This window comes from Apaloderma vittatum, unplaced genomic scaffold, assembly GCF_000703405.1.
Source record: "Apaloderma vittatum isolate BGI_N311 unplaced genomic scaffold, ASM70340v1 scaffold10904, whole genome shotgun sequence".
Classification (NCBI taxonomy): Eukaryota; Metazoa; Chordata; class Aves; order Trogoniformes; family Trogonidae; genus Apaloderma; species Apaloderma vittatum.
In genome coordinates, this window is record NW_009710973.1 from 371 (window position 1) to 27423 (window position 27053).

The following is a 27053-nucleotide window of genomic DNA, read 5'->3' on the forward strand; positions in this document are numbered from 1 at the left end:
GCACTAACCACCGCTCCTGGAATAAATATGATAAAAATCAAGGGCTTAGGTTAAAGTTGATCAAAATTGTTCAAGCGTGACCAATGAGCTAAAATCCTGGATAATGACTGCGCGCCCTGACAATCAATCCCTTTTCTACCCCTCGCCCACTCGGGCTCGCGGCGCTGCACATCCCCCGGGCTCCTGTCTCCCACGTAACCCCTTGCTCAAAACTTTCTTGCAGATGATCCAAGCAATACAAGTACTAAGGTTTCACCTTTTGGAATTAGAAAAGGTAAGAGCCACGAAGGTGGGCGGGGGGCAAGCCATTCCCTCCCGGTCTCTCCTGGTTCTTTCCACCCCCCCTCCACTCTCCCCTCTCCCTCCCCCCTTCAGTGTTTGGGATGACTTGTAATCATGCCCAGAGGAGATAGGGGAAACGCAGTGTGATACCGTAACCTGTGCCATCAAAGCATGTGACACCCGACAGCCATGCCCAGCCCGGCCCGGCAAGTTGTTTTTTTTTTTTTCAGCGTAATTTCAACCGAGTCATTAAATGCATATATCATTAAACCCCCTCCATCCTTCTTACTCCTTCCCTCAGTGGAAGCTCTTTTCCTGACTCGGAAATAACAAGTTTAACAAAAAGAGAAATGAAAGTGCTCCTGCCTCTCTCCGGCTCTGGCAGGCACACTAACCCCAAGCAAGCACTAAGTGTTTGGAAGAGGCAGGGGGCCCCTGCGCGGCGTTGGGAGGGGGCTGTGCCTTGGGACGAGAGCGAGTAGCTTCGTCTCACTGCTCCCGGCCACTCAGACCCTTTTTAAGCCCCGATTTAAATCGATCCCGTCCCGAGTACCTGTCTGGGCTGTGTGTGCTCCAGAGATACCGCCTGGGTCCAGCTCCCAGTGTTCCGATGTTATAGTGAAATCGGATTTTCCTCTGCACACCAGACTGAGCCCACTATCTCGCTCTCTCTAACTTGTTGCTGCGGCAAGTCTCTGGAGAATAATATGTGCTGCAACAATTTCTCTATTGTTTCCTTGCCTTCAACTATTGTGCCCCTTAATTAGAGTTACTTGTGGAGAAGATCAGAGGGTTGTTCTTGCTACCAAAAAAAAAAAAAAAGTTGCAATCTGATATTTTGCCATTATTGATACTATTATTCTTGTTACTGTTTTCAGGTTCATGAATTGTGCGATAACTTCTGCCATCGGTACATTAGTTGTTTGAAAGGAAAAATGCCAATAGACCTCGTTATTGATGAAAGGGATGGCAGCTCCAAATCAGACCACGAAGAACTCTCAGGATCTTCCACAAACTTAGCCGACCATGTAAGTCCTTCTGATTTCTTTATGACACTTTTAAAGACTTTAACCTGCTTAGAGGACCTGTCCCTGATTTCACTGTTTTGCTGCTGTTGTCCATTAGTGGTATTATTAGTAGTACTTTAGCCTCTTGCAAGCTCTGATCCCGTCTTTATACTTTCTTCTCTCTCGCTTTGTGAAGTTGTGGAAATGCAGAAGGTTCTTTCTGTTTCCATCTGCAAAACAGCGAGTTTGTGATGGTTTGCAAAGCTTCCTGGTCTGGGAGGCTTGGAAAGCTAGCAAACTGTCGGTTTGATGTGGGGATCGGTGCTTTCTCTTCTTCTTTGCCAACTCTGTAATCAATGCAGCAATGTAAGGAAAGAGAGACAAGAAAGTTAGGGAGAAAGTTTGCTGATTTGCTCCCCCCTCCTCTCTCGTGGGGATGACAAGTGATGAGAATTATTGGCAATACTACACTGCATTAAAAAAAAAAAAGGGGGTTAGCACATTAGAGTTTCCAATGCTTGTGCTTTATAGCAACTTATTGTCAGAATATGGACTTATTGCCAAACGCCTGAAGCATCTTCATAATAAAAGACAGTAACCTTGATGAAGCAATTATTAACAACGTATTACAGAAAGCTGGAGAGAATGATGATTGAGTAACCGTAGGTTAGTGGTTGATTTTAACACTTTAGGAGTTGGTGAATTAGTGTTATGTGTGTAGGACTGAACATTAGTGTGCCTGGTAAGCAGAGTGCCTTTGTTTTTCCGGGTTTTGGAGTGGCTGTTGTGATCCTGCAGAAGATGTAGACGCGGAGAGACTTCGGGATGTGAAGGGAAAGATTGCAGCTGGTACCGCAGAAAAGGGAAGGAATAGCTCTGGTTAAAAAGAGTGGGTGTGAACTCTAGTTTATTTATAGGAACGCATCCCTGGGGGAAAAAGGGGTTTACACAGTTTTAGATTCAATTGAACTCATAATCTAAATGATACAGTCTAATATTTTAGCGGTTGAAATATTAATTTAACACCCGGTGTGAAGTTAACCATGCTTTCTGCACAGGCGCCTGCCTTTATTTCCCAGTGTGTTAAGAAGAGTAGCTGTAAGCCCAGGGAGAATGAGCTTTCTAGGAGCTTTTGTTTCCTTTGAAAACATGTTGTTTGTGTGTGTATTTGATAATTACATTAGACCTGGACTGAAGCTGAATTGGGAGATAAAATAATAATAAATTCTCCTAAATGCCCCCCTCCTGGCACGGCTTAGTTACAGAGCTCAGGAAATATTTTTGGATCCAAGCCTTAGCTTTCATTTTCTCATTTGTAGTCGGTAAACATTGCAGGACAAGTTTGTTGGCTTTTTTTTTTCTTTTTTTGCAAAGCTTTATGTTTTAAATCTATTATTTTGAGAAAAAAATATGCAGAGGTTCCTGGAAGTTTCTCTGCTTATCAGCTATCTTACATGTAGATAATAAACTCCATGAGGCATGACGCTATTTCAAAAATATTTGGTTTATGGCATTTTACAACCCTAAATTTGTGTGCATAAGTATTCAGAGAGAGTACTAGAAAAGAAATTGAAATGAGTGGCAACCTGAAAGACAGGGGGTCATTGTGTATAATTCAGAAGACCAAGGAAAAAAAAAGTACATGTTTCTCCAGTACAGTTTCTTTATAAGAGTGTGTTTCAAGTGGAAGTGTAGAAATGGAGCATGCTTATGTTTATATTGAAGAGATTAGATAAACTAGCCTGTTTAGGGTTCTGGCAGATGGCGAATGCTCAAGCCAATTTGCAGTGCTCCATTATAATATTTAAATTCACACACAATGATAGGACAGGGGTGGAGGGGGTTAGCATTTTGATAATTTGATAACTATTATCTTCCCTAAGAAGAATCTCCTCTTGCTTTTGTGGCCCAAAATACAAACTCAAATAAATATGACAACCCATTTATCTTGCACCCGTTAGGGTTTACCACTTCATTGGGTATTATAATTTAAAGCCTCTTATTTCCTGGAGATTTGAGCTATAACATTTTTACTTTAGCCCCCTGCTATTTGTTTTGAAAGGAAGCAATAATTTGTGCAACCAGAACACCAACTGGGAAATGAAGAGTTGTATCACATAGTTACATTTTATTCATGCGTTTTGGGAAATGTGCCTCCTTATTGGATTTTGTGTGTGTATGTGTATTAGCTTGTTTTCCAACAAAACTTTAACACTTTTTTATAGCTTAGTCAAACTACTGTGTGTGTACACGATTATATTTGCACTATACAATGTTCTAGCAGGAAGAAATCCGCTCCTATTCATAAAGAAGGAAAAGCTTTAAAAAATGGCTAATATAAACATGCAATGCTATCAAAAAATGAGCTATCGTTTGTGAGTATCTACCTGAAAAATGTAGTAGTTGAAGCATGCAAATTTGTCCAATTTGACTCTCCAGGTTTATTTTTTCATTTGCTTTGATATGCATATTTAATATATGGCCTCAGGCTAGATCTCATTTGGTGAAAGTTGGTGCAGGGGTGATGATGAGCCACTTCAGAAGGACAGAGACAGCATGTTGTTTCCTCTGTTTTATGTATTGGCTCGCTATTCTGATCCATGGGTCTTCCCCTCACGGTTTTATTTGCACATGAAATACTAGGAGTATTTCAACTGATTGGCTATGAATAATGACAGCCAAAAAGAAGTGTAGGTTAATTTGTTGTGTGCCAAGGTTTCTCTAGTGGATGTGACAGTTTGTGACAGCTGCTTGACACCCCAAAAATCCATACACCTCTATTCTTATTAAGTGGTATAAAGCTACACCCTGTGTGTTTAATGTGAACGGTGGCAGTGGTGGTGCTGCACGAGGAACTAAGGGCAGCTCTCAGTTTCATCCCTTTGCTAGACCTGAAAACAGGCATAAGAGAAAGTAACAGAGAGAACTGTAGGATTAGCCAATATTTACCATAAGACTTTAAACAGGGGAGTCAAATAGTGCATGCTTCCCTTTTCAAAATCTACTGCTCCAGTATTTATATAACTTAATTGGAAAACAAAAACAAAATCAACAAAGGAAGGAACTCTTCAGAGGTGTACCTGTACTGGGAAAAGGAGATAGCTCTAAGCGATTGTGCTATACGTGTTTGGTAATAAATGTGTTTATCGAATTTTATTTTAGTGTGCTATTAACTGTTATGTAATACAGTAAGTGTAAAGGGTCCAGGGACTTGGTAGATCGAATAGTGCGGCGCTGGCCACAAGAAGCTGAAACTTTTGTTATTACTCTGCTGTGTTTAGTAAATATAACAGCCCATAATTAGTGTTTGAATTTTTAACATCCTCATATTTTTTTATTGCTCTGAGGTATTAGCTGTAGATGGGAAGAAGGTAATTACGGTTATGCCCTGGCTGAACAAGATCAGTTGGAGGGGAGAAGAAGAAAAAAAAAAAAAATGAAAAGAGGAAAGGGGAAAGAAACCTTTCCAGCTGCAGTTCAAGTTGAGATTCCCAGCACAGACAATTTGCTATTGTTCAACATAAACATTCTGGGCCCTATCCTGCATTCTGTGTTGAGCCTAAAATATCTATTGAGATTGCCAACAAATCTGTTTTTTGGGGTTTGTTTGTTTGTTTTTTCTTTCAAGCTATTAAAATCTGAAAAATGTAATGCTTGTAAAATTTGTAGATTTTTAAACTTTTTCAAGGATATGATAACATTTTACACTTTAATCACATTTCTTTTGTACCTGGCTTCAGCTGGTGCCACACAATTCTTCCTTTAGCATAAACCTACTTTGAAGCCTAGTAATTCTCCCACAGAAATTTATGACTCTTCTTCCCCTGGCTTTCGTGGGAGCAAGATCAGGGCCTCAGTCTTTCTGATATTTGTTTATATGTTCCAGTCAATTTGCAGCTGAGAGGTAATAATATACAGATCATCATTTATAAAATACAATTAAAAATGAGTAGAAACATACACACATCTCTTTTTTTTTTTTTACAAAAGGACTGTTGACAGATTAGAAATCCGATGCCTTAGCTGTAGAAGAGAAATATTAGTGTGAATATTAAACCTTTCAGCTCTCAGATGAGGAGATACTTTTATTTTGTATTTTTGGACACCCAGACATTTTATGTTTCTCTAATATTTCTTCCTGAAGAACGGTCTGTGCAAATTCCTGGCAACTTGCAGATGAGAAAAAAAATAAAAACAGGGCAATATATATCTGTTCCAGTTATATAAGTAAACCTTTAGGTAAGATTTCACTGAGTAATGAGCAAGTAATTGGGGGGCTGATGCTGCAGTCTCCAGGTATGCCACATTTTGATGGACTTCAGTGGGAGTTTTGAGTATGCCAGCAGAAATGCAGGATCAGACCCCAAAGGTGCCCTTTATGTTTGTAGTGTGTCATAAGGGAAACTAAGTAGCTAACTTCAACAATAATAAGGTAAACTTCTTTCTTTAATGACCACATTTCTTAGCATGTGGCTTAAGGCTTAGGACATCGCGGTAGTCCCTGTGCTTTTTGAAGGGGCAAGGAACATCCTGAGTCTGCAGGGAATGTTGTGTGTTTCCTCTTTTTGATGGGCCGAGGTACTGTACAGTCAAAGGTAATCTGAGTGTTTTAATTTGAAGCTGTGTTCTCTCAAAGTGAACCAATAATGTATTTCACTATTTAATGCTGGTGTTCCCTCTTTGGTTTGAGTTGTCTGTCAGTCTAGATGAAGTGTAGCCACACTGAATGACGTAGAAGGACAATTAAAAAAACTGAACAAACGCCCGATTTTTCAAGTCGCGGTTCTTTGCTGACAGGTGGATTACATGTCTGATTTCAGTCCTAATTGGAAAATACAAAGCACGCAGTTTTTCAGTATCTTGCCACGTTCTAGGAGTGTCAAAAATTCCTCCTGACGCTTTCTGCAAATGCAAAACCAAGGGACAAGGAATAAAACTTCCACATATATAAATACATACATAAATATCTGATAGATCACAATGCCTTGTGTTTTGTTTAAGTTGTGTAACTTATACAAAAAAAGCTATCGTATTAAATACTCATCTGTAAGAAAATAAACCTTAGTAGTAACAGTAGTCTTTTTTTTTTTTTTAGAAAACCTACATATCATCAAATTAGTTTTTCATGGCTCATTTGCTTATTGAAAATTTCTTTGCATAGCAAGTTTATTATTATCACAATTCATAACAGTTTCTAAGACACTGTCCTGAACTTTATACATACAAAATACAGACAGACACAGATGTGTGCACAAAAACACACGTACATGTGTGTGTGTGTGTAGCTTTCTATGTATGTGTACAGGTTTCTGTGTCTGGCTCTGTATATCATCTTCTGATACACGCTGGTACCTAGATACAGATTTTTGTGATATACATCACGTCTTCTGTAAATGCAGGTACTTATCAGTAGTTCAGTTCAGTTTTGTGTTTGCAAATTTAATTTACCAGAGCAACCTCAGATCTTTGAGTCCAGCCATCTTCATGAAGAACAAGCTCTATATCCATTGTGGTTTGTTTTTTGAAAATAAGTTGTGTTTTATTCGTCCATTTCATTTGATAAAATCAAAGGGCCTGATCCTGTCACAGTATACTTAAAACTTCAATTAATGTTTATAAGCCAAATCCTGCTCAGGTTACTCACACGGGTATCAGCTGGCCCGATTGATTTTACTTCCCAGTTATAAATAAGAAGCAAATTCCTTATGGTTAATTGAGTCTTTAATATCATCATAAAAAGCAGTGTGAGATCAGAATCAGCCCTGATGAGACTACATACACTCACAAAAAATTAGCCAGACTTTGCTCAGTGGAAATTCTGGGCATACAAAGTAAGAATTGCAATTTAAGAGAAGGTTATCCTGTATCAAATTTCTCTGTTACATCTCTGATCAAGAAATCCTGTAGCAGTTAAAAAACTCTTGCAGTTTCCACCAGATTTGCAGCATCGACAAAAGAGTAATGTGTCAGATTTGCTTTGTATACCAGGAGACCCTTGTCCTTTCTGTTGCTCTTTTCTAGATTTAGCAAAATTCAGTGGTGGTGCTAAATCAATTTTTTTTTAACTTTCAAGGGAAAAAACACTGGGAAAATTGTGTTTTCTGGGGAAGGCTGTGTGTGTAAATGAGAAACAGTGGATAGCAGCAGAGTGATCTCTTGTGGCCCTGCTAGTACAAGCTTTCCCCATATTGTCTCCTGCTTTTATATTAATTACAACTTGCATTATCAGCTGCGAGTCTGTAGCCCAGCAAATAGAAAATACTGCCCCTGGAGACCCAGCTTCTTGTATCTATTTTCCATCTCCTTCTATTGTGCTCTACTCAGTATTCACTGCTTTTCTCCTGGTAACACTGCTCTTTAACACAATTAAGTAAGAGCAAGAGGAGCACCAGATTTGACTCCCAATTATTAAAACTACTGGGAATAGATACATGTGTGCTGTGTACCTCGTATGGTATCTGACATCAGTTTAGGTCATATCTGTGTGAAAATTTTATAGTATGCACACATACACAAAGCAGGCAATTGCATTTTGGCAGACATCATCCACAGTCTTCAACGTGTTTCTGCAAAGTATTTTACTAAACTTGCAAGGAGATATGAGGAGCCACACTAACAGTTTGTGTGATTTATCTAAAGCTACCTGGTTTTCCTTTCTTTTCTTTTTTCTTTTTTTTCCCCCCATGTCAATAGCTTAATACAAATTTCATTTAAATTAATAGCAAAATCACAATTAATGTTAGCCGGCCTTAGATCAGGATCTCTTTAGGTACCTAAACTATACTGATAAAGTGTTTCCAGTGAAGTACACTTTAGATGTGTCATTTGGTACCATTATTTTTTATGAAGACATACGTAAAATAGCTACTTATGATTAGGCATTTGTCCAAGAAGTTTTTCCTGAGGGGTGAAAAGTTGGAAACAGTCTAGGGGAGAAAAAGAGACGTTCACTGACATGTACAATGATCTTAGTCCAAAGCAAAAGAATGCTGCCCTTTTATGAGGCTGTAAACTCCACCCCTAGAGTTATTTGTCATTTTAAAATAATATTAAAGCCTAGCTTTTTCCCTCCCTTCCAAATTCCTCCAACATTCTACTGTCGCGCTTTGTAAATAACCCATCTTGTTATTTCTGTCCTTCAGCAAAATTCTGCCCAGTTGCTTCCTCAAGAAAACTGTGTCACAAGAAATACATTGAACTCTCAATCAATACAGTCTGTCTTTCTAAAACAGGATCTACAAACTGAGGTCAAGAACAACTCAGCCTGGTAGAGACAGCGAGTGTTCTCAGCTGCAGGAATTCTTATTCAGTGATCCTTTCCAAATCGTTACGCTTTTGAAACAGAAAGGCCGGTCTGGCTTTTGAGATACTGTATGATAGGTTCTGGATGACATTTGCCTTAAAACATAGCTGAGGTGTTACCAGTTAATTATTGTAATTTTCATATGTGTGATAAGGAGCTCCAACAGCAGCCAGCTTAAGAGAGCCTGCAGTGCATAAAATTAACATAACTCACCGTGTTCCCTGAAAAGTTTAGCCTAGGTGAACATGTTGCAATTATTACATTTTCCAAAAGAAGGTTCCAGCCTGATGTTGTTGGAGGGCTAAACTCATGCTATGCTATTGTTTCTTTCTTTTCTCATGTATTTCTTCTAGCTCTTTATCTGATTACCATCCGGCAAACAGCTGACGCTAAGAGGCTGCAGAGGGCTGAAGAGCTCCTGTCTGCTGTTTGCCTTCAGCTTGAAGCTATTTGAGTGGCTTCCTAACTCCGAGATAAAAAGAGGAGCTCATAGGCACAACAGTGTTTTAATTCAGGCTGTAAAGAAATTTGCTCAGTTTTTGCATTTTATTTCCATCTGAACTTTTTGCTAACCTTATTTTCAACTTTTTTTTTAATAACATCTGGGCTGCTTGAAATTTCAAGATTTCTCATCTTTCTTTTTGTGCTTCTTTCCACTTGACTTTATAAAACGATGGTAAAATGTATTTTGGTTTGTTTTTTGTTTCAATTTTAAAAAATGAAATTTACGGTATTAATAGTGATTTCTGAGACCTAATAATATACAACAACCTCATATAAACTACTATTCTTTGGTGTGTTGTGATATGTTTTTTCCTGTGTGAGGAAAAGTACATCAGCCTTCTAGGTTTCAGAGAGAGGATGGTGGTTTTGTGTCATAAGTGCTGTTGTGCTGTCTGTTGCATGGACAGGTAAGGCAAATTTCAGATCCTGGACTGTCTCTTGATTTTTCTCCTAGCTTCCTGCTGTGGACCTATGTATGTGGGTGCACGTGTATGTCTGTGTAAGGTGAAGGGGATTTGAATCCTTCTTACCCTTTGGTCACCTAGGGCTTTACTGGGAAGCTTTTGAAGTTATCGGCTCTTCTTTTTGTCTCGGCTGCAATCTGGGTCAGGCCCGTTAGATTTATGTTACTGGGTATTGTAGCAAGCCGTTACTTGGCAGCTCTATTTTGTGTTGCTATAGAGCATGTGGTACTAATCAGTGCTAGGAGATTACTTTGGGATGTTTCAATATATATTTTGGGACCTGATTCCAATCACACTTACACTGAATTTTACAATGGGTAAATCAGTTGATTTTGTTGAACTTATTCCTACTACACATCAGGGTAGACGAGGTCAGAATCAGTCCTGCTCAAAGAATTTATCCAAACTTGTCACTTGCTGCTTTCTGGATCTCCTCATGCTTTAATAGTCTGGTGTTATTTCCCAATGCAGATTTAAAACACGATCAGACCTAAGAACTGATAATTTTGTGTGTGTGTGTGTAGAGGGGTTTTTTTGTTTTGTTTTGTTGCTGAACTATTATAATGCACTTTTAAGTTGTCACATACAGGTGACAAGAAATGCAGGTCCAGCCCTTAGTCTGATCTGTTTCATGTGTTCTTGCTCTCCTTTTCTGCCAGAGGAAATTCCATCTCTTGCCTGCCTTCATGTGGTGCTGATAAAGCTCTTCCTGTACAGTAGAATTCCTGTTTTCCTTTAAGCAGCAGCAGGGTATTGGGAATGATCAGGAAAGGGGAGGAGGATAGGAGGAGAATACACTCAACAAAGTAGCAGTAAACTGTAGCATTAAGTTTTCCTCACTTATCCTTTTAAATAGCAGCCCCTCGCCCTGGGAAAGCCAATACTCTTGGAAAGCTAGTGTGAACTTTGTGACTAAAGTAGAGTAGTTGAGGCCTTACTTAGCCAAGTTTTGCAAACTTTGTGTGTCTGTCTTCTGTGTTCCCTTTTGTCATGTTTTATGCATAGTAATGTAGAAAGAATTACATAAAAATCACTATACATGTTATTTTATATAATCACCTGGTGGTTATTCTTGACATTACTTGTAAGCGAACTGTTAGAGTGATACATCTAGAAAGCCTTTTGAAATGTGTCATATCAAGGTGGTGGTGGGGGTTGAGGAAGCATCTTTCCTGGTATATAACGTCTTTCAGAGACAGATCACTTTTTCCCTCACAACTTTGTATTTGCTTGAAGTTTTTCCCCATGTTCAAACGGGTGTGAGAGAGGGTAGGGTGCACATTCTCCTCTACTTCTTGAAATAGTTTTCCTCCCCTCGCCTCCCTAGTCAGCCTGGAAAAACAAAATGTGGGGAGTTTGTTGGCATACCAAGTGTCTTGATCCTCATATGAATGCCTAGTATCATAAACTGTACAAGCTGATGTTCTCTCCCCTACCGCCCTGAACAACTCATTAAGAAACTTAAATTTATTTTTTTCCCCTTGAAATATTCTTCTGTAGTACTATTCAACCAATTAAATCCAGACAACTCTTCTGAAAGTTTAAAAAAGAGAAAAATCTGTCTTTTATTTTACCAAGTAAATCTTTGTACCTCCTCTGCTTGGCTTTGCTGAAGAATTATTACACTGTGCAAACAGTATCAGTGTTCGGTACTTTTCACAAATGCTAATGTGTATACTCTTCTTCCCCCCCTCCTCCCGCTTTTCTTTCTGTTCTTCATTTGCTATTGGAATGGGAACTGTGGAAAAAATTCCTTGGCGCTCTGACACCAGAATCCTTCATCTTGGAGAGACCACGATGATGCAACCTCAACGCACTCGGCAGGCACACCGGGGCCCTCCAGTGGGGGCCACGCTTCCCAGAGCGGGGACAACAGCAGCGAGCAAGGTAAAAGGTCAAACTTTTTTCCCTCCACAAAGTAGGCATGACTAAAATAACTCCAGGTTTTTTTATTATATCAGTACATCTGCCTTAGAGTAAACATGGAGTGGCAGACGTGCAGTATAATCAGCTGTAACTTAGGGAGACGGTATTTCCTTTTCCTAACCCACTTAGCTGCATTTTTTTATTATTTCAAAGCAAAATATCTAATCTTCAAACAAGCTTTGTAATAACAATTGATTGGTTCTGCCAATTCCTTTACAAATTTGGTTATCTACAGTTTATTTTTGTGTGGTGTAAGTAAGTATAATGACAGACGTACTCTCCAGCTGTGATGCAGTTTTTTAAGCTGTGTTATAGACAAAGAATTTAACCTGTAGTTTTAGCTGGGAAAGAGACTCCAATATGAAGTTATGAAGCTGCTGAATTACATAAAGTAGAAGCAAAAGCTGAACTGGGCAGAAAAATGCTTCTTGCAGTGTTTGCATGTACAGACTTGTTTCTGCTTTTGAAAATCAATTCAGAACGGTAAATAGAGATGTATGTCAACTGCAAAACCTCTGCTGGATCTATATATTGAAGCTTTCTTTAAGGGTTTGGGAAGTTTGATTGTTATTTCAGGTTTTTTGTTTTATTTTCTACTGCATTGCACCTTGTGTGTGGTCATCTACATCCACGCTGAGTGAGTGTCAAAGGCTGTCATTCTGGTATCATAGTGTTTTACACTTTTTCATTAGAAGTGTAAGTGACTCCAGAGAAGTTACAAAAGTCAAGCCTCCAGTGCTAAAAGTTGGGTCTACTATCACTCTTGGATCTTGACTCAGAACTAATTTTTTTAAGACCAAAGTTTAAGGTGGGCTTTCTTCTTGGTTTCCCTTTGTTAATACGGTAAGCCTCAGCTAGCCAGCGAAACCTCACCTTCATAAGGTCTTACGTCTCATGCATCTGCAGTGTTTTGATGCTGCATTTCCCCTGCACAGGGGTTACACGTATTCAGCAAAATCACCCAACAAGCCATGTGGGATCCCAAAACTGGAAATAGGAGCAGCTTTCGGGGCTTGAGCTGCCATGATCAGGCTTGTCGTGTGGGCCGTTTCCCACCATGGTATTTGCCACGATTAGGTGGTGGAGCAGATAAGTGATTTCACATCTCTTGTGTGGCCCACTGCTTGGCACAGAGCTAGATCCCCTTGTCTGTGTGCATGATCTGGTGTCATACCTTCTGTGATTCAAGGAACTTGCCAAGTTTTTTTTCTGGTAAAGGGGTTTGGGTTTGTCTCCTATATGTATGAATTGTTTATACATTTGTAATCTTATATTGCTGATAGAAAACAGCCATATCACATGGCGTGATCCATTTCCAACATGAGTCATGGTGGATTCTTCTCTGTGTGGTTGGATCAGAGCTGTACAAGACCCAGTGTGAACTATTACAGCTTCAGCAGCTAATGAAAGAGAGAGCTTGACTGCTAAGCAGCAAATTGGTGTTATGTCTATTAGCTGGCCATAAGCTTAAGTGGTGATAGAATGTTTACCTTGTATATTGTGGGTACAATGCTTGGTGTAACAGATGATCATTTGCATACTTAAAAATGATTCCTCCAAGTCATCTGTCACAGTATGTTCATTTCACGCCTAGGTAAGAAATTTCCTCACACCTGTATCTCCATTCTGCCTGAGCAACCCCTTAGAAATTGGAAGTTTCTTCACTGAGTCATGCTTGACATAAAGGAATCCCTTGTGTTGACACCCAGGGATCTTGCATTTTACTAGTTTCGGATCCCTTGTCACGTAACTAGGAGTGCTCAAGAAATATTGCGAAGCGTGAGAAAAAGTAGTTGATAACTACACCAACTTCACACTGGAGACTGAGGTTTCTGGTAATAGATGCGATTTAAACAAACGTGTTACACTCATTTCTGCAGAAGGGGAACAACCACTGAAGGACCAGATCAGTCACTAGTGCTGCCCAGTCTAGCAGGGTGGAACATCGCTAGTGTGCTTCCCTTTGTGCTCAGTTGGGCCTTTTAAAGGGAAGCAGTCGTCCAGTGGCAAATCAGCATTCCACTCAGCTGCTGGCAGCTGAAAGATGTATGATCCTACAGCACCGGCAAAATTCCCATTGGAGATGGCTTTGGATTGCTCTCCTTCTCTCAACCCTGGGAAAGACTAAAGAGAGGGAGGCTTGTATTGAATTTTCCGTATGTTTCCTTGAGAGGGATGGGGTTTACTTTATAACTCATGAACTGGCAGTGAGTCAGTCCCAGGCAACGCCAAGATGGATAGATGCCCTCTTGAGCTATTCTGGTGTAGTTACTTATTTGGGTTAATTCTGTTTCCCAGCAGTTTTGTCAAGACCTTCCACAAATACTGCTTCAAGTATTCTGCTTTCCCCAAAGGATTTCTTGGGAATGGGAGCTCATTAGAGTGTCTTGGGTTACATTAGCAACGTATGGTCTCTTCCACTGATGTCTGGTGGCAGCAGAGATTGATTCAAACTAGAGTCAGTCTCTTCCAGCTCTTGGGAGCACTCTTTCTAGGGGTCTTTGCTTTTGCTTAAAGTCTGCAATGTGCAGCTTGTGATGTTTTTATTTTTATTTTTATTTTTAGTGGGGAAGAGGGTAGGGAAGAGGTGGAAAAGAGTTGGATGAGTGATGACACTATCTTTGCAGAATTTCTTTGTGTGAGGTAGATCTATTTATTACACAAAGAATCCATACATAATTCTTAAAGTTGGAACCACATTAAAAAAGCTGTAGGCATTGTCTCTTTGTGGAGGACAGTCTCTCCACAACAGTGTATGACTGCCCTTTTGGCATGGAAGGGGTTAATCTAGTCAATGTTTTGTATTATTAGAAACACGCTGGCATTGAAAGAGTTAAGGAAAGGGCCTTCAGGCAGTAAATGTTGAAAGATTATCCTAATTTTATTAGTGGTGAGTGTCTATGTTGTTCTTAACATGTCACCTCACTTGTTTAACAGAAAACTAAGCTGTACAACGTATTGATCATCCAACAAACCAACATACTAGTGACCTGTAATCTACCAAGCATTTATTGACTTTATCCCAGTTTGGGTCCACAAATGTGGATCAATGCAGTGTAATACTGTTTTAGAGATTAGTAATTGTGTAGCAGGTCTGATCAACTTTCCCCTCGCCCTGGAAAGAGAAAGAGTTAAATATATCCAATAATAAAAATAAACTGCTCTAAACATCTTACAAAGGAGAAAAAGAAGAAGCTGATTTAATGGTCTAATGAGGCCATCTTCCAGAGACTTGTTTTGTGTAGGGCTTGCTTTGACCTTTCGCTTTGCTCAGGAGCCCAACGCTTCATTTTTCACATTCTTGCAATTACGTTAACGCTTCAAGCATTTCTGACTCCAAGTCAGCTAGCAACACCAGGCATAACTCAACACTGTGAGTTTTTCTCCTCTCTGTAGATTCATTAACAGGTCACAGGGGTCCCAACTGAAATTTAAAACTGACTGGTTCTGTTGGGTTAGCTGAGTTACAGCAAGGGAGATGGCAGGAAAACGGGCTGAGAGAAGGGGAGGGGAGAGAAAAGACCCTGGGGTTTTTGCCAGAGAATATATGTGTAAAAACCCTAAGTGGAAGATTAAAAGGTGTGTGTAGCTTTATCATCCACCCTTTTCTTTGGAGGGGAAAAAACACATCTGAAAGTCTTCTGGGGTATTGTGTTTTCCTTATTCCTTTCTTCACAAAGTGAAAATGGCCACTGCCTTTACGTACAAGGCTAAATGACTTCTAGAATTCAGCATCAGTTTGTACCACAGTGATGGATATTGCGCTCCCAGACTTTAATTCCTATTTAATCTCTTTATGGGATATTTCGAATAATGAATATGGCAGATTGTGCATGAGAAGTGGGAGATAAATCTTTTTAAGGTTCAAAAACATGTGGTCTGCAGGAAAGCACCAGGGAATAGTTTCATTTTCATATTTTATGATACCAGGATTGTATACTTGATTTGTCATATTCTTAGTTCAGTCACTCAAAGGGCCAGATCCAGCCAGGTCAGATGGAGGACGTGTTTCTTCAGGAGCATTCAGGAAGTTTAGTATCCCTTTAGGATTAGATATGAGGTGAAAAACGTGACCATAAGCGACAAGCCAGAGAAAAGAATCTTCTAGGTTATACAGCAGTAAAAATACAAATGGACATGATATCCACTTTGCTTTACCCATATGAGTAGCATATAGGTATGTAGTTTTGGGGTGTTTGTTTTGTTTTGTTTGGTGGGTTTTTTTGATGGAACTACTTGTGCTGAATGATGATCTACCCCTTTATAAATAACATTTAAGGCTACTCTCTAGGGCAATATCTTACAGCAGTTTTGAAACACTTCTGTGACAGCTTGAAGTTTGTCCCACAGATTTGCCCACAATAGCTTTCTGTGGCAAAGACTGATCATCTGGTTCAGGGCAAAGTCAATTAAGATATTAGCTGAAATTACGTGTTCATCCCAGGTTACATCTCTAGATTGATGTATGCTGGAAAAACTAGGTAGTCTTCTTTTATTATTGCTTATATTCCATCTTATAATAACGATGCTATACAAATCAAATTTGTTTACAGAACTAGCTGATAATGCCCAAAGGCATGTCCTAGTGTTGAAACTCTACTGAAACATAAAGCTTTGAACCAAACTCCAGTAGCTGGAAAAAGGAGAGGGTTATGTTGTTATTAATAAAAATTAACACATTTATGCAAAGTCTTTTGAAGTTCAATATCCAAAAGCTAATGCTTCAACTTCTTTTTCCTGGTTCTGTAGGTATAGGTAAGCCTGCTGAGGCTAGTTTGCATATTTGTCACAAGGATTCAGAACATATTTTTATTCCTTTGTTTTTTTACTTATAAAGCAAGATATAGACCATGGTTTTATTGGAAGAGAGCTGTCTTTTGTAAGAAAGGAAATTCCTAATAGAAAGGCTCAAACACCCAGACTGTGAAAAATCAAACTTGCTAATAAATAATGCTTCACTGGAGATGCATTATTTCAGAAGGCACAGCTCTCATAAAGGTGAACTGTATGAAGTATGAAAAACTCCTAAAGAACAATGACTTTTTTCAGCTGAGGAAGATACAGGAAGAGAGTAGCCCTTATTAATTCATCTTTTCCTTTCAAGTTTGAGGGGCCCATCCTTGTGTTGATATGTATGAGTAATTCCCATTAATGGTGATGGGAGTTACGCATGTGCACTGACAGAAGAATAGACCCCTTAGTGTTCAAAGCACATGAAATTTACATTTTTTCCATTGCTGTAATTGAGATGTTGACAAATTGGAGAATATTGATGAGCCTTTGTTTTAAGTATTTCTTGCCAAGTTTGCTTTATTTTTTCATGGTTTGAACAATGGTGTGGGGTCAGCAGCAATGAATAATAAGGGTAGAGTAAAGATAACTTTGTATTTCAATATTTTGATGTGCCAATATGAAATAAATTGTCTTAGGCAAATGGAATATGCTGTTTTAATCATTAGCTATGCATGAAAGAAAAATTGATGTTGACATCTTTGCTGTAAAATCGTTGTAATGGGGCCTTCCTTACAATTCATTTTTGTAAAATTCATTTTGTACATTTTGCAGCAATTGAACAATCCCCGCACTGTGAATAGGCAGAATTCCCAGAAATACTGAGACAGTTGGCCCAGTAACTGCTGAGCTCACACTGCACACCACATGCACATTAACCATAATGATGCCAGAACCAGCTTAGCTAAATATAGTCACATTTAATATCCTCCCATCCCTTCTTTTCTTTTTGTCTATTGCATGAAAAAATACATTTTTTGCAGTTTTTGTTTGATTGTTGGAGTCTGTGAACATTTATGTCCCTACCCGCTATTCAATAAGTAACATTAAAATTTCATAGTGAATCTTCGCTTTGCTATACAGTTTTCTAATAATCAGGCTAGTGGCAACTGCAGATTCCTCACCTTTTATTAAATTAAAGCTTAGAATGGGGGGAAGGAATTTGAAATATTATACTTGCATTCAAGATTCTCACCTCACTTTCAGCTTTTAATTCATGTAGGTTTTTCTATCTGGATATAGATGAAAATCTATATATGCATTAGAAAACATTTACTTCCATATTGGAAGTATGTTGTGCTGGAGTTTCAAATGCAGTTTAGGAAAACTCCATCAATGGAATGTTTTCATAGTGGCAGTAATCTCTTTAAAATAACCCTAAATACAATATGACAGATGCCATCTGGAATAATCTTTTCCTAGTTTCTTTCAACTTTTATTTTTTCCTACAGCTAAGTTCATCTAAAACTGGTGACTTACTGTTGTGGTAAACATAGTGAACTCTTTCCTCCCTTTTGTAAATGAATGTTCAGAGAAAACAACTAAACAATTTTACTTAAGAGGCTGTTACTGTTGAGAGGTTTGCCTTTGACTTCACGTTTCTGGGTTTTTTTAAATATACATATGTGTATATGTGTGTGTTTGTGTATATATATTTATATATTTGTATTTCAAAATGAAAAAGGTAGGATTTCCCCCTTAGGCCATTCTTTCCATCTCAGATCCTACTCAGCCTAACCCAATTTGCCTCCAAATGTTATCTAACATCCCACTTGCTAAATTAATATTGTAACAAATGCACAATTATAATGGTTTCATAATGCTACACTTTCAAACATACAGTAGCAAGTGCCTAAATGTCTTCCTGTGTTGTTACAGACTGACTAATTTCTTCCTATATATGCCAACTTATTTGAAAGACCTAGTGTTGGAATCTCAGGATTTTTTTTATTTTTTTTTTAACTTAGTCGTGTAAAGGGATGTCTCCTGATGCCTGTTAGAGTTTAATTTAGAGTAGTAATTAAACTTGAATACTGCCTCATAAACAAAAGATAAACAATAAACCAGCCACATTCCCTGCTGTTTCATAGCTTTCTTTCCCAGATGTTTTAGCCTGATAATTTTTACATAGTGAACTACCTAGCATGGAGTGCTATGGACAGAGGTCAAAGCCTGGCTCTTTGTAACGGGTTTTAAAAAACTTTTTGTTAATGAAATACTACAGATTTTTTTCCTTTGTGTAGTTGATAAAATTGTCAGATACTGAAGGATGCTCATTAATTGACTTTTTAATTCTCCCCCTCTTGTTTAGCAAGATGGCACCAATTCAATAAAAAAAAAAAAACAGACTAAAAACATCCACAAACTTTCTTTTAACTGTTGACGGCCAAGGAATGTCGCTATTTCTTAATATCGGGGTGCCTAGACAGTACATTGGAATGCTCTGTCATCCTCAAAAAATAAAAGAAAAAGCCCTTGCAGGCGCGGCTCTCGTGTTGATCGGAAAAGTGCAGGGACGTTCGGAGCAGAGAGCTCCTCGGGTGCCGGAGCTCGCGTGTCCATCCCTGGCCCGCTCCCCTGTCAGCCATGATCTTTCTAATTGCCAGGTAGGAGTAGGCCGTTCAGCTGCAGAAGCCATGTTATTTTCACTGGGTGGGGTAATTACTGAAAGCTGAGAATAGCTGCACTAAAGACACGGGGATACTTTCATGATCCCATTAGCATAAGAGAGGGTAAATTATTCATGCCAAGTGAGGATTCTATGGGGAAAAGTATAGTTAATGCACATAGTTTTTAAATGTATCCCTTTCTGCTCTGAGACTAAATTCTTGTTGGATTCAGTTCTCAGACATTTACGGGAAAGCTCTAGTGGCATGTTAGACGCAGTTCATCTCTCTCTGTTTGCAGCGCTCTCAATAGAGACCATCTGGCAAAGATCCAAAAGGTGATTAAACAAAATGATCAGCTCTTGTTGCTGTGTTACATGTCCAATACTCTGGATTAAAAAACATGACCCACAACAGTCAGCTAACATCATTTTTTTTTTCCCCCCTCTTTCCCCTTCCCCTGTAAGAATTCAGATGGTCCACAAATGTCTATGCCATCTTTGTGTCCTTATGGCCCATAATCATGAACAGGTTGTGCAAATGGCTCTTTCTGTAACACGGTCTGTTCCGGCAGCATAGAAACATTTCATATTAATTGGGTCAGTCTAATGTTCATAATGACATGGGGAAAAATTACCCAAATGTGTTCTTATAGTAAACACTTTCTCCTATTAGAAAGTGAAATCTGACATCAGGCTCATGTGGCTGATGATTTATTTTTTAAGATGGAAGAAAATCAACGCATGACACTGTCATCTGCTGAAAATAGTTTAAAGCCCCTTCTAACCAAATACAAAAAAAAGGGGGGGGGGGGGAGCTGTGGTTTAACACCACAGTCAGGATGAATTTACAGTGCTATTCAGAAGAGTACTCCCTTATCATAAACAAGCTGATAATCACACTGAATCTAACTCCCAATTAGCTCTTTCTTTGCTCACAGAGATCAGCGTACATGTCCTCCTTCAGCCGTGATATGTTGCCGTTGAGTCAGACAGAACATTTGTATACCTTATGTCATATTCAGAATTTAAGGATTAACACTATATATTTACCATAAACCCCAGCTAATCAGCAAGGTAATTTTTCAAACCAATCACTTCAATGCCTGAGTTAAGGTAAAAATGCCAAGACTGTGAATAGGGGACATATGTATCTTATCTTTTTGGGGTTGCACCAAATGCCAAGTACTAGCGTAAATTCAACAGAAACCAGACATTGTTGGAAAGTAATTAAAGAAATATTGAAATTAAACCTACCATATGAGTGAAATATTTGTAGGCCCACTTTGTTGCATGCATAACAATTTGCATGGAATTGAACAACATTTCTTTCTATATTACTTCTTGAGTTGTACTTGGTTAAACGTGACGGAGAAATCCGCTCTGCGTATTCAGCCATAGGATGTTCTTCATGTTGAGGATGTCTACAGTCCAAAATCAGTAGGTTTACTTAGAGGTGAAATTTATTTTAAAAAAAATAGAAAACTTAAAGCCTCCAAACCTGCACCAAGAAAAATCAAATTCCACTTTTGAAAGCTTAAAAGATCCACCGAGGCTGTCAGTTCTCCTTACTGAGCAAGGTGAAGACAGTGGTTAAAAGGCAACGACACCTCCAGAGAGGGGAGGCTGAGCTCCTCCAGCACCAGCGCAGCCTGGCAGATGAAAGGGACCCACATAGCCTTGGGGGCCTTAAGGCTATTACAGGGCAACTTGCGCTCTGTTATCATGCTGATTTTCAATTGATTTTTGGCCCTACAGTACTTGTTGAAGGCCCCTCTAGAGCATCTAACACTGCATTATGGCACTATACACGGCCTTTTGTCTTATCGCCTTTATTTTGCCTGAAAAGAGGAACGATAACCACTCCATGAGTGCTCGGGCTTGTGAGCAGCTCTTCTAGCTGGAGAAGTAGGACAGGTGAAGAAAATTCGACAGCTGCCTTTGCTTGGCTCTTAACGTGATTTGACACATTTGTTTGCAATTTTGAATTTTCAAGCAATTTTGATTTTGAATTAGTGCGAAAGACTGCTTTGAATTTATAAAATTATTTTGCATTTAAGTAAGTGATCACAGGGTACTAATAAGCCCAGGGCTGGTGTTTAAATATACTTTCTTGTTACTCAAGCTTGTTTGATTCCTTTGAGTAATGTACAGTGGTTCTTGAAGTTGGAGCTGAGGTTGTAGGGAGCTTTCTATAGGCTGAAGTGAGTAATTTCTCCTGTTTTCTGTCTCTTCCTCTCTTCGCATAAAAAACTGTATCACTAGGGTACGTTTTTCATTCACTAAAATATCAAAACCATTTACATGTAATTCTTGATAAGCTGAGAATTTTTAAAATCAGATGAGTGCCTACATATTTAAGATATCATCTTCAAATAAATACTTACCATTTAAATCAGTCGTTTCTACTGGCTTGTTTAAGTCTTTATGCATGCAGTGGAAAATGTAAATGAATGTTTTTAAATGTTTACAAGACCAAAAATGTACATGTGGAAACACATGTAGGAACTTAGACTTGCAACTTTCTGTTGTTACGGGAACTATGAGAAAGCAGCGGAGTCATAAGGATAGGACGGTAGCAGGAAAGAGTAATGGCCACCTTAACTAGCCTGCTAACTAGCCACATAACAAGTGTAGTCACTGGGAAGACATCTGTTATTTTGGGGGCCTGTCTGTAACTGCTCAGTTCAGTGCCGTGGGGTAAGGATATGATTGTCTACTAGGAGCAGCCAACTGTAGAACCAAATTTAACAGGACCTTGTGTAAGTTATGCTCCTTCTCTGACCTGTACTTTTCCCCACCACTACAGTGGGCACAAGAGTACTTAGGTGTTGTGTGGATGTTATGAAATGGCTATCCGTTGTCAGTGGACAGCTCTGATATTTCAGGAATGCAGGGGTATGTAGAAAATTCAAGCGTGTTCTTGTATTGGTCTCCCTTGAATTTCATGAAAGAAGTGCTGGATCTGCTGCAGTTGTAAATTGTGTGGTGTATATTAACACTTCCTCATTTTTCAACACAGGTGAAAAAAGGTGAATGAAATAGCCTTGATCTTTAACTTCATATTGTTTTTAATTAACAAGACTTATGAAGTGAGCAATAAAAGATGACATGGATCACATCACTGCTTCTTTAGGGATATTTGCATAAAGATGAGAAGTCTGAAGTGATGTTTCCAATGTTTAAAACATTGTGGTATCACTATATGCATGTATTTCTTGTTTAGTGTTTGTTTTGTTTTGTTTTTTTCTCTCCTCCTGAACAAGCGTAGTAATCATAGACCAAGGAAAACCTTGACTCTGTGTTCATGCTTAGGTCTTAAGGATCGAAGGGTAATGTTGCCTTAGAACAAGATTATGTGATGCATTGTCTTTTTCGTTTGTCTCTTTCTCTAGGATTTCCTTAGCACTCTAGAGTTCTGAACAGGTTGTGATGTTTAGTGACCTTGCATGTCAGTAGTTATTTCTTTTAAACACAGACATTGATTTTTCTCATTCTGGCATGAGAAGATCTAGTGTAGTCTCTGCTCTGTTGCCCAAGAGTTTTCAGTGGCTACACAGGCAGTGGTGGCTGAGAATGAAGGTTTAGGGCTTCAGAGCTGGCAGTAGTATCGCGAGTAGTCTGCTTTGTATTTAGATAACTATGAAATACAGCATATCCATTTTGTGATGGGGGTAGATTTTCTAACTTCCTGTTTAACTATTTTGCTATTGTTTATTATTGCTTAATAAGTATGTCAGTCTAGATTTAGTAACTTGGTTTTCTATGGAACTTAGAATAACAGTTTAAAATGCACCAGCTAGGTGTCTTGATCATAGTTAGAGTGCTTGTGAAACGTGTTTGTTATTTATGAGCCAGTGGTGGGCTGTCCAGAGGAGGTTTGAAGGAAGGGAGTGGGAATCGGTTAAAAGCAGTTCTTCCTCATCAGAGGACGAAAAAGGACCCACTGTCCACATATGATGCTAATACTTCTTGAGTGGAATCAGTAGTGATATCAGGGGCACTACTGCTTTCAGATATGCAAAGTTTGGGTCAGACACATCCAAATAAATGAAAGCAAAGCATGATTCTCTTATCTTAAAACACAAACACACACAAAAACGCCTACTAATTTTTTGACAATTCCCATAGAAACTACTGCAATTAAGACATGTAGGATTTTCAAAAAATAGCCATAAAGGTCTAATACTTTCTAATATTTCTGAACGAAATTCCAACATGTCTTATATTTTAGAGGACAAATAATAATAAACACCAGCTTTTTTATTTGCACAGGGAAGAGGTCTTTTGAAACACTTTTCCTTTGGTGTTTTTAAAATGTTAAAGTGAGCTTCAGAAAATTTGTGCTTTTGGTTTGGTTCATTTCATGAAATATTAATGCTTTTTCAGATCTGTTGGAGAGAATAAACTTAGGTAGTAAGCTCAGAATTAACTTTAAGGAATTTGACTACTGCTTGACTGTATTCTGTATAGTAATTCACCTTGTTAGTAGGTATGTGTGGAATTGGAGGAAATAAATGATCCTTCATTTTCTGCTCTTATGTATGGGAGACTTATAAGTGATAGCCCCAAAGCTTGGCTCTGTTAGGGTTATTCATGACGCCGTCTTTACCCCAGCATAAGGAGCGGACGCAGGGAAGCGGTCTGGTGGCAGAGCTGGCCTGATGGCCCTGATGCCCCTGATCCTACCCACAGCCAGGGCAGCGAGCACAGGGAAGAGCAAGACAGAGTGGTTTGCCCGTGCTCCACTGACTTCCCAGCTGCTCTGAGCCTGAAGTCCATTGCTGACTCCAGATGCTCAGGCTTGCACCGAGTGCTGCCCTTAACTGCTGGCTGCATAACTTGTGGAAAGAGCTCAAATTATTTTATGGATGGTTACCTTTGTACACCCTTGGCGCTGTGCATTCTTCATGAACAGGCTGGGATTGGGGTCTTCTACTTTCTTGTGTAAACAGAGCATTTGCTATAACTGACAAGGATTGGTGGAGCGGCCATGAAAGCGAGAGGGGAATTCAGCAAATTCTCTATTAAGATGTGATTTGTACCATGAAATTTTTTGACAACCCCAGCATTTAATTCTTAAATAAGTAAAGGGTGTTCTTTTTCTTTATAATCTTGCATTATGCCCACCAGCTTATTGTGGCTACACTTGTTTAAGCGATTACATTTGTCTAAACTTTCCTTGGGCCTCTCCACACACAGCTGTAAGTTGGTCATACCTAGATTTAATGCAGCCCTCATTTGCAGAGAGTCCAGTGGAAGTGAATATGGTAAAAGCGTGTGTATAATTTTATTGCAGGACTTGGTACTAAGGCTTTAAATTATTTACAAGCGTAAAATTCAGAAATTTTCATGAACTCTCTGTCTAATTTTACACTCCTGTCTAAAAAGGATGGAACATTGCTTAAATAGCACAAATCAGAATTTTTCAGCCTGGAGCTTCCTTCCTAATTCCTCCCACCTCAGATTTACCACTTACTGGCGGGTCTCTGTTTCGTGGGACTCCTGACCCTGTACATCTGTTACAGCGGATAGTTCAGGATGAACACAACCTCCTACTCAGTAGGACCGCAGTGTTCTCTTAGCTCCTACTAGATGCTTGAACAAGCAGAGGGCTTAAGTGAAATCCTTTAGCTGAGCCAAAATCTGTTCTTATTTAGGGACTAATCCAAAGCCTGTTAAATCAACAGAAAGATTTTGGTTGACTTCAGTGAGCTTTGGATCAGGCCCTTCCTTGCTAATACATCTGAAATCAATGGAGCTACGTTGGGCTTCTGCCAGTAAAAAAAAGAAAAAAAAAAAAAAAAAAGAAGGGAGAGGGATTGTCCTTCTGCTTTATTTGTACAGTACCTAACACACTGTGGTCCTCGTGCTCAAACAGTGCTCCCAAGTGCTTCATTGAGACAACAATAATTTTGAATTGATTACATTACTTGGTGTTCATGGACTCCCATTCAGCTGCGTACATAATTCAGTTGTTTAAAACAACCACACACAGTGTACATCCCTGTTGTGCCCAAGCAATACTTTGGTCTTCTAATGGTTTATATCTAGAAATTTCTTACAAAAACTAAAAAGGAAGGGTGACAGTTTCAACATCAGGATTTTTTTTTCTTATTTCTGTGTTATTAGACTATAAAGAAAGCTGTTTTGAATGAAAAAATGCTCACTGCATAGAACATGCAAAACCCAGTGGATATAACCTTTACTGTCAGTTCACTGCCTTGAGAAAATTATTGAAGTCCCATGTCTTCTCTGCAGTCAGAAGGCTGTTACTGTTCTTTTCTTTCTTCATTATGATCTTTTATTTTTGTTTCTGTTTTAAACTGAAGTCTAAATTATAATTTGCCTTTTGTTAAATTTTTAAATGTAATAATTAGCATTATGGAGATGGCAAATATTTTTAGGTAAGAAATAGCAAAGGATGAAAAAAATCCTATGTGGACATCAACATAGACCTTTCATTTTCAGAAGTGCCTTTGACAACCAAAGTAGGGCCTATGTTGCTTAACTCTGTACCTTGCAAGTCCCGTTACTGAAATGAAGAGGCTCACAACAGGGCTGATATTGACCACCTCAGCCTCTGTAGGATTTGTCTTCAGTTGTCACTTTCAGTCTAGTCCCAAACTACAGATCTTTTCCTTAAAAAGAAAGCTGGTAAGTTCTGTTTGTTTTAACTTATTGAACTTTCGATTACATTTTATGTGCTTCTTAGTCTGCATTTAAAATTAATTTTGTGTATTTAGATAGTCAATATATTTTGTGCAAAACATCTTGACTAAGAAAAAAATCTTGGTTCATAAAATTTTTTATTTGTTTTGTGTGGTAAATTTAGACCCATCTTTCTAGACGAGGAGCATGAGACTTAATGCTTTGTTTCAATAGTCTTATTTTTCTTCAATGGTGTTTTATCTGTTTTGTGTAAAATGGTAGATTTCATAAGTTTAAAGTACTACAAAATTAAATTTTGATTTATAGATTACTAAAATATTTAACACACATAGATGTCTTTCATTTCAGGGAAACAGGGATAGGCTGATATGTGTTAGCATCTCAGCTGACTTACAGTTTTGGATTTTCTGCCCTTTTCATGTGTGAGGATTAAAAAAGATAAAAATGACTGCGATACTCATACTTCACTCCAAGGGAGAAGTAACAATGTAGTTTTCCAGTTAAAGATATAACAAAGACTGTTTTATTAGATTTTAATTACTTATAGATTTTATTTTCTTCTTTCAGTTTTAAGGGACCACATCGGAATTTCCCAAAAGTTCACAGACTTACTTTAGTGACTTGGGCACAGTTGACAGCTAACCATTGTGTATGTGCCCATTTTCTTCTTTCTTTTTTTTTGTTTTTCCCTGCCTCAGAATAATGAAATTCATCCCACCTTATCCATTTCTAGAAAATCTTCTGTAGTGCATATCTGCAATGATAGATGAAATACTCTCATTTAGCTGCGAATTAGTTATTCTAATTATTTCCATGAGTTAGATCTTATAAGCAGTTCATATTTCCAGCTTTAAGCATAGTTTGGCATAAAGTTCCATCTATGAGCAATACTGTATGGAAGAAGAGCTTTATTGAATTTTTTTTTTTTTAAAGATCATTCATGCTATTAATCTATAACTCAGGCTCAACTACCGATTTTTCCCTTTTTGTTGTTTTGTTTTCCTTTCTGAATCTGAATTTGGGCATGAATATGTTTCATATGGTCAGGCCTTTCTAATCTGGTAACTTATCAGTGACATTCAGGGTTTGGTTTCAAGCCCCTTTCTGCTTTCTTGTAAACTAATCCTACAGTCCTCAGACCACCAAAGAGAATGCCATTTTAGCTAGAAGTCCACACTGTCAAAATTCAGGTTTAGTGTATGTCAATTAACCCTCCTTTAAGCCCTTCCAAATGGCTATCGATCTGATTTGTTTAAAAGAAATAAGATGTCCTTTTATTTTAGAACTAGTAAAGCATTTTACATCCTTCTAAAGCAATTTTCTGCATTCTTACCAAATTCATTGATGTGAGTGTAAAGTACACAAGAGGTCAAATTCTGACTTCAGTGGGAGTTGATGGGAGCACAGACTGCATATTTGAAAGCAGAATTGATTTGGTCTTGGTGTGCCTGTGCAGCAAAAAATCTTATCTCTCTATAATTTGTCTTCATATAATTAGA

At 38.6% G+C, this 27053-nt stretch overlaps 1 protein-coding gene across 1 annotated transcript in view; it reads left to right on the forward strand.

Moving 5' to 3' along the window:
* Positions 1–223: 223 nt before the first annotated feature.
* Positions 224–27053, forward strand: part of LOC104272469 (homeobox protein Meis2) — a gene marked incomplete at its 5' end in the record, with an annotated part of 104628 nt that continues 77798 nt past the window's right edge. The window contains 3 exons of the mRNA XM_009867475.1: positions 224–274; positions 1161–1310; positions 11333–11447. Of these exons, the coding sequence (XP_009865777.1) occupies positions 224–274; positions 1161–1310; positions 11333–11447 (316 nt within the window). The remainder of the gene's footprint in view (positions 275–1160; positions 1311–11332; positions 11448–27053) is intronic.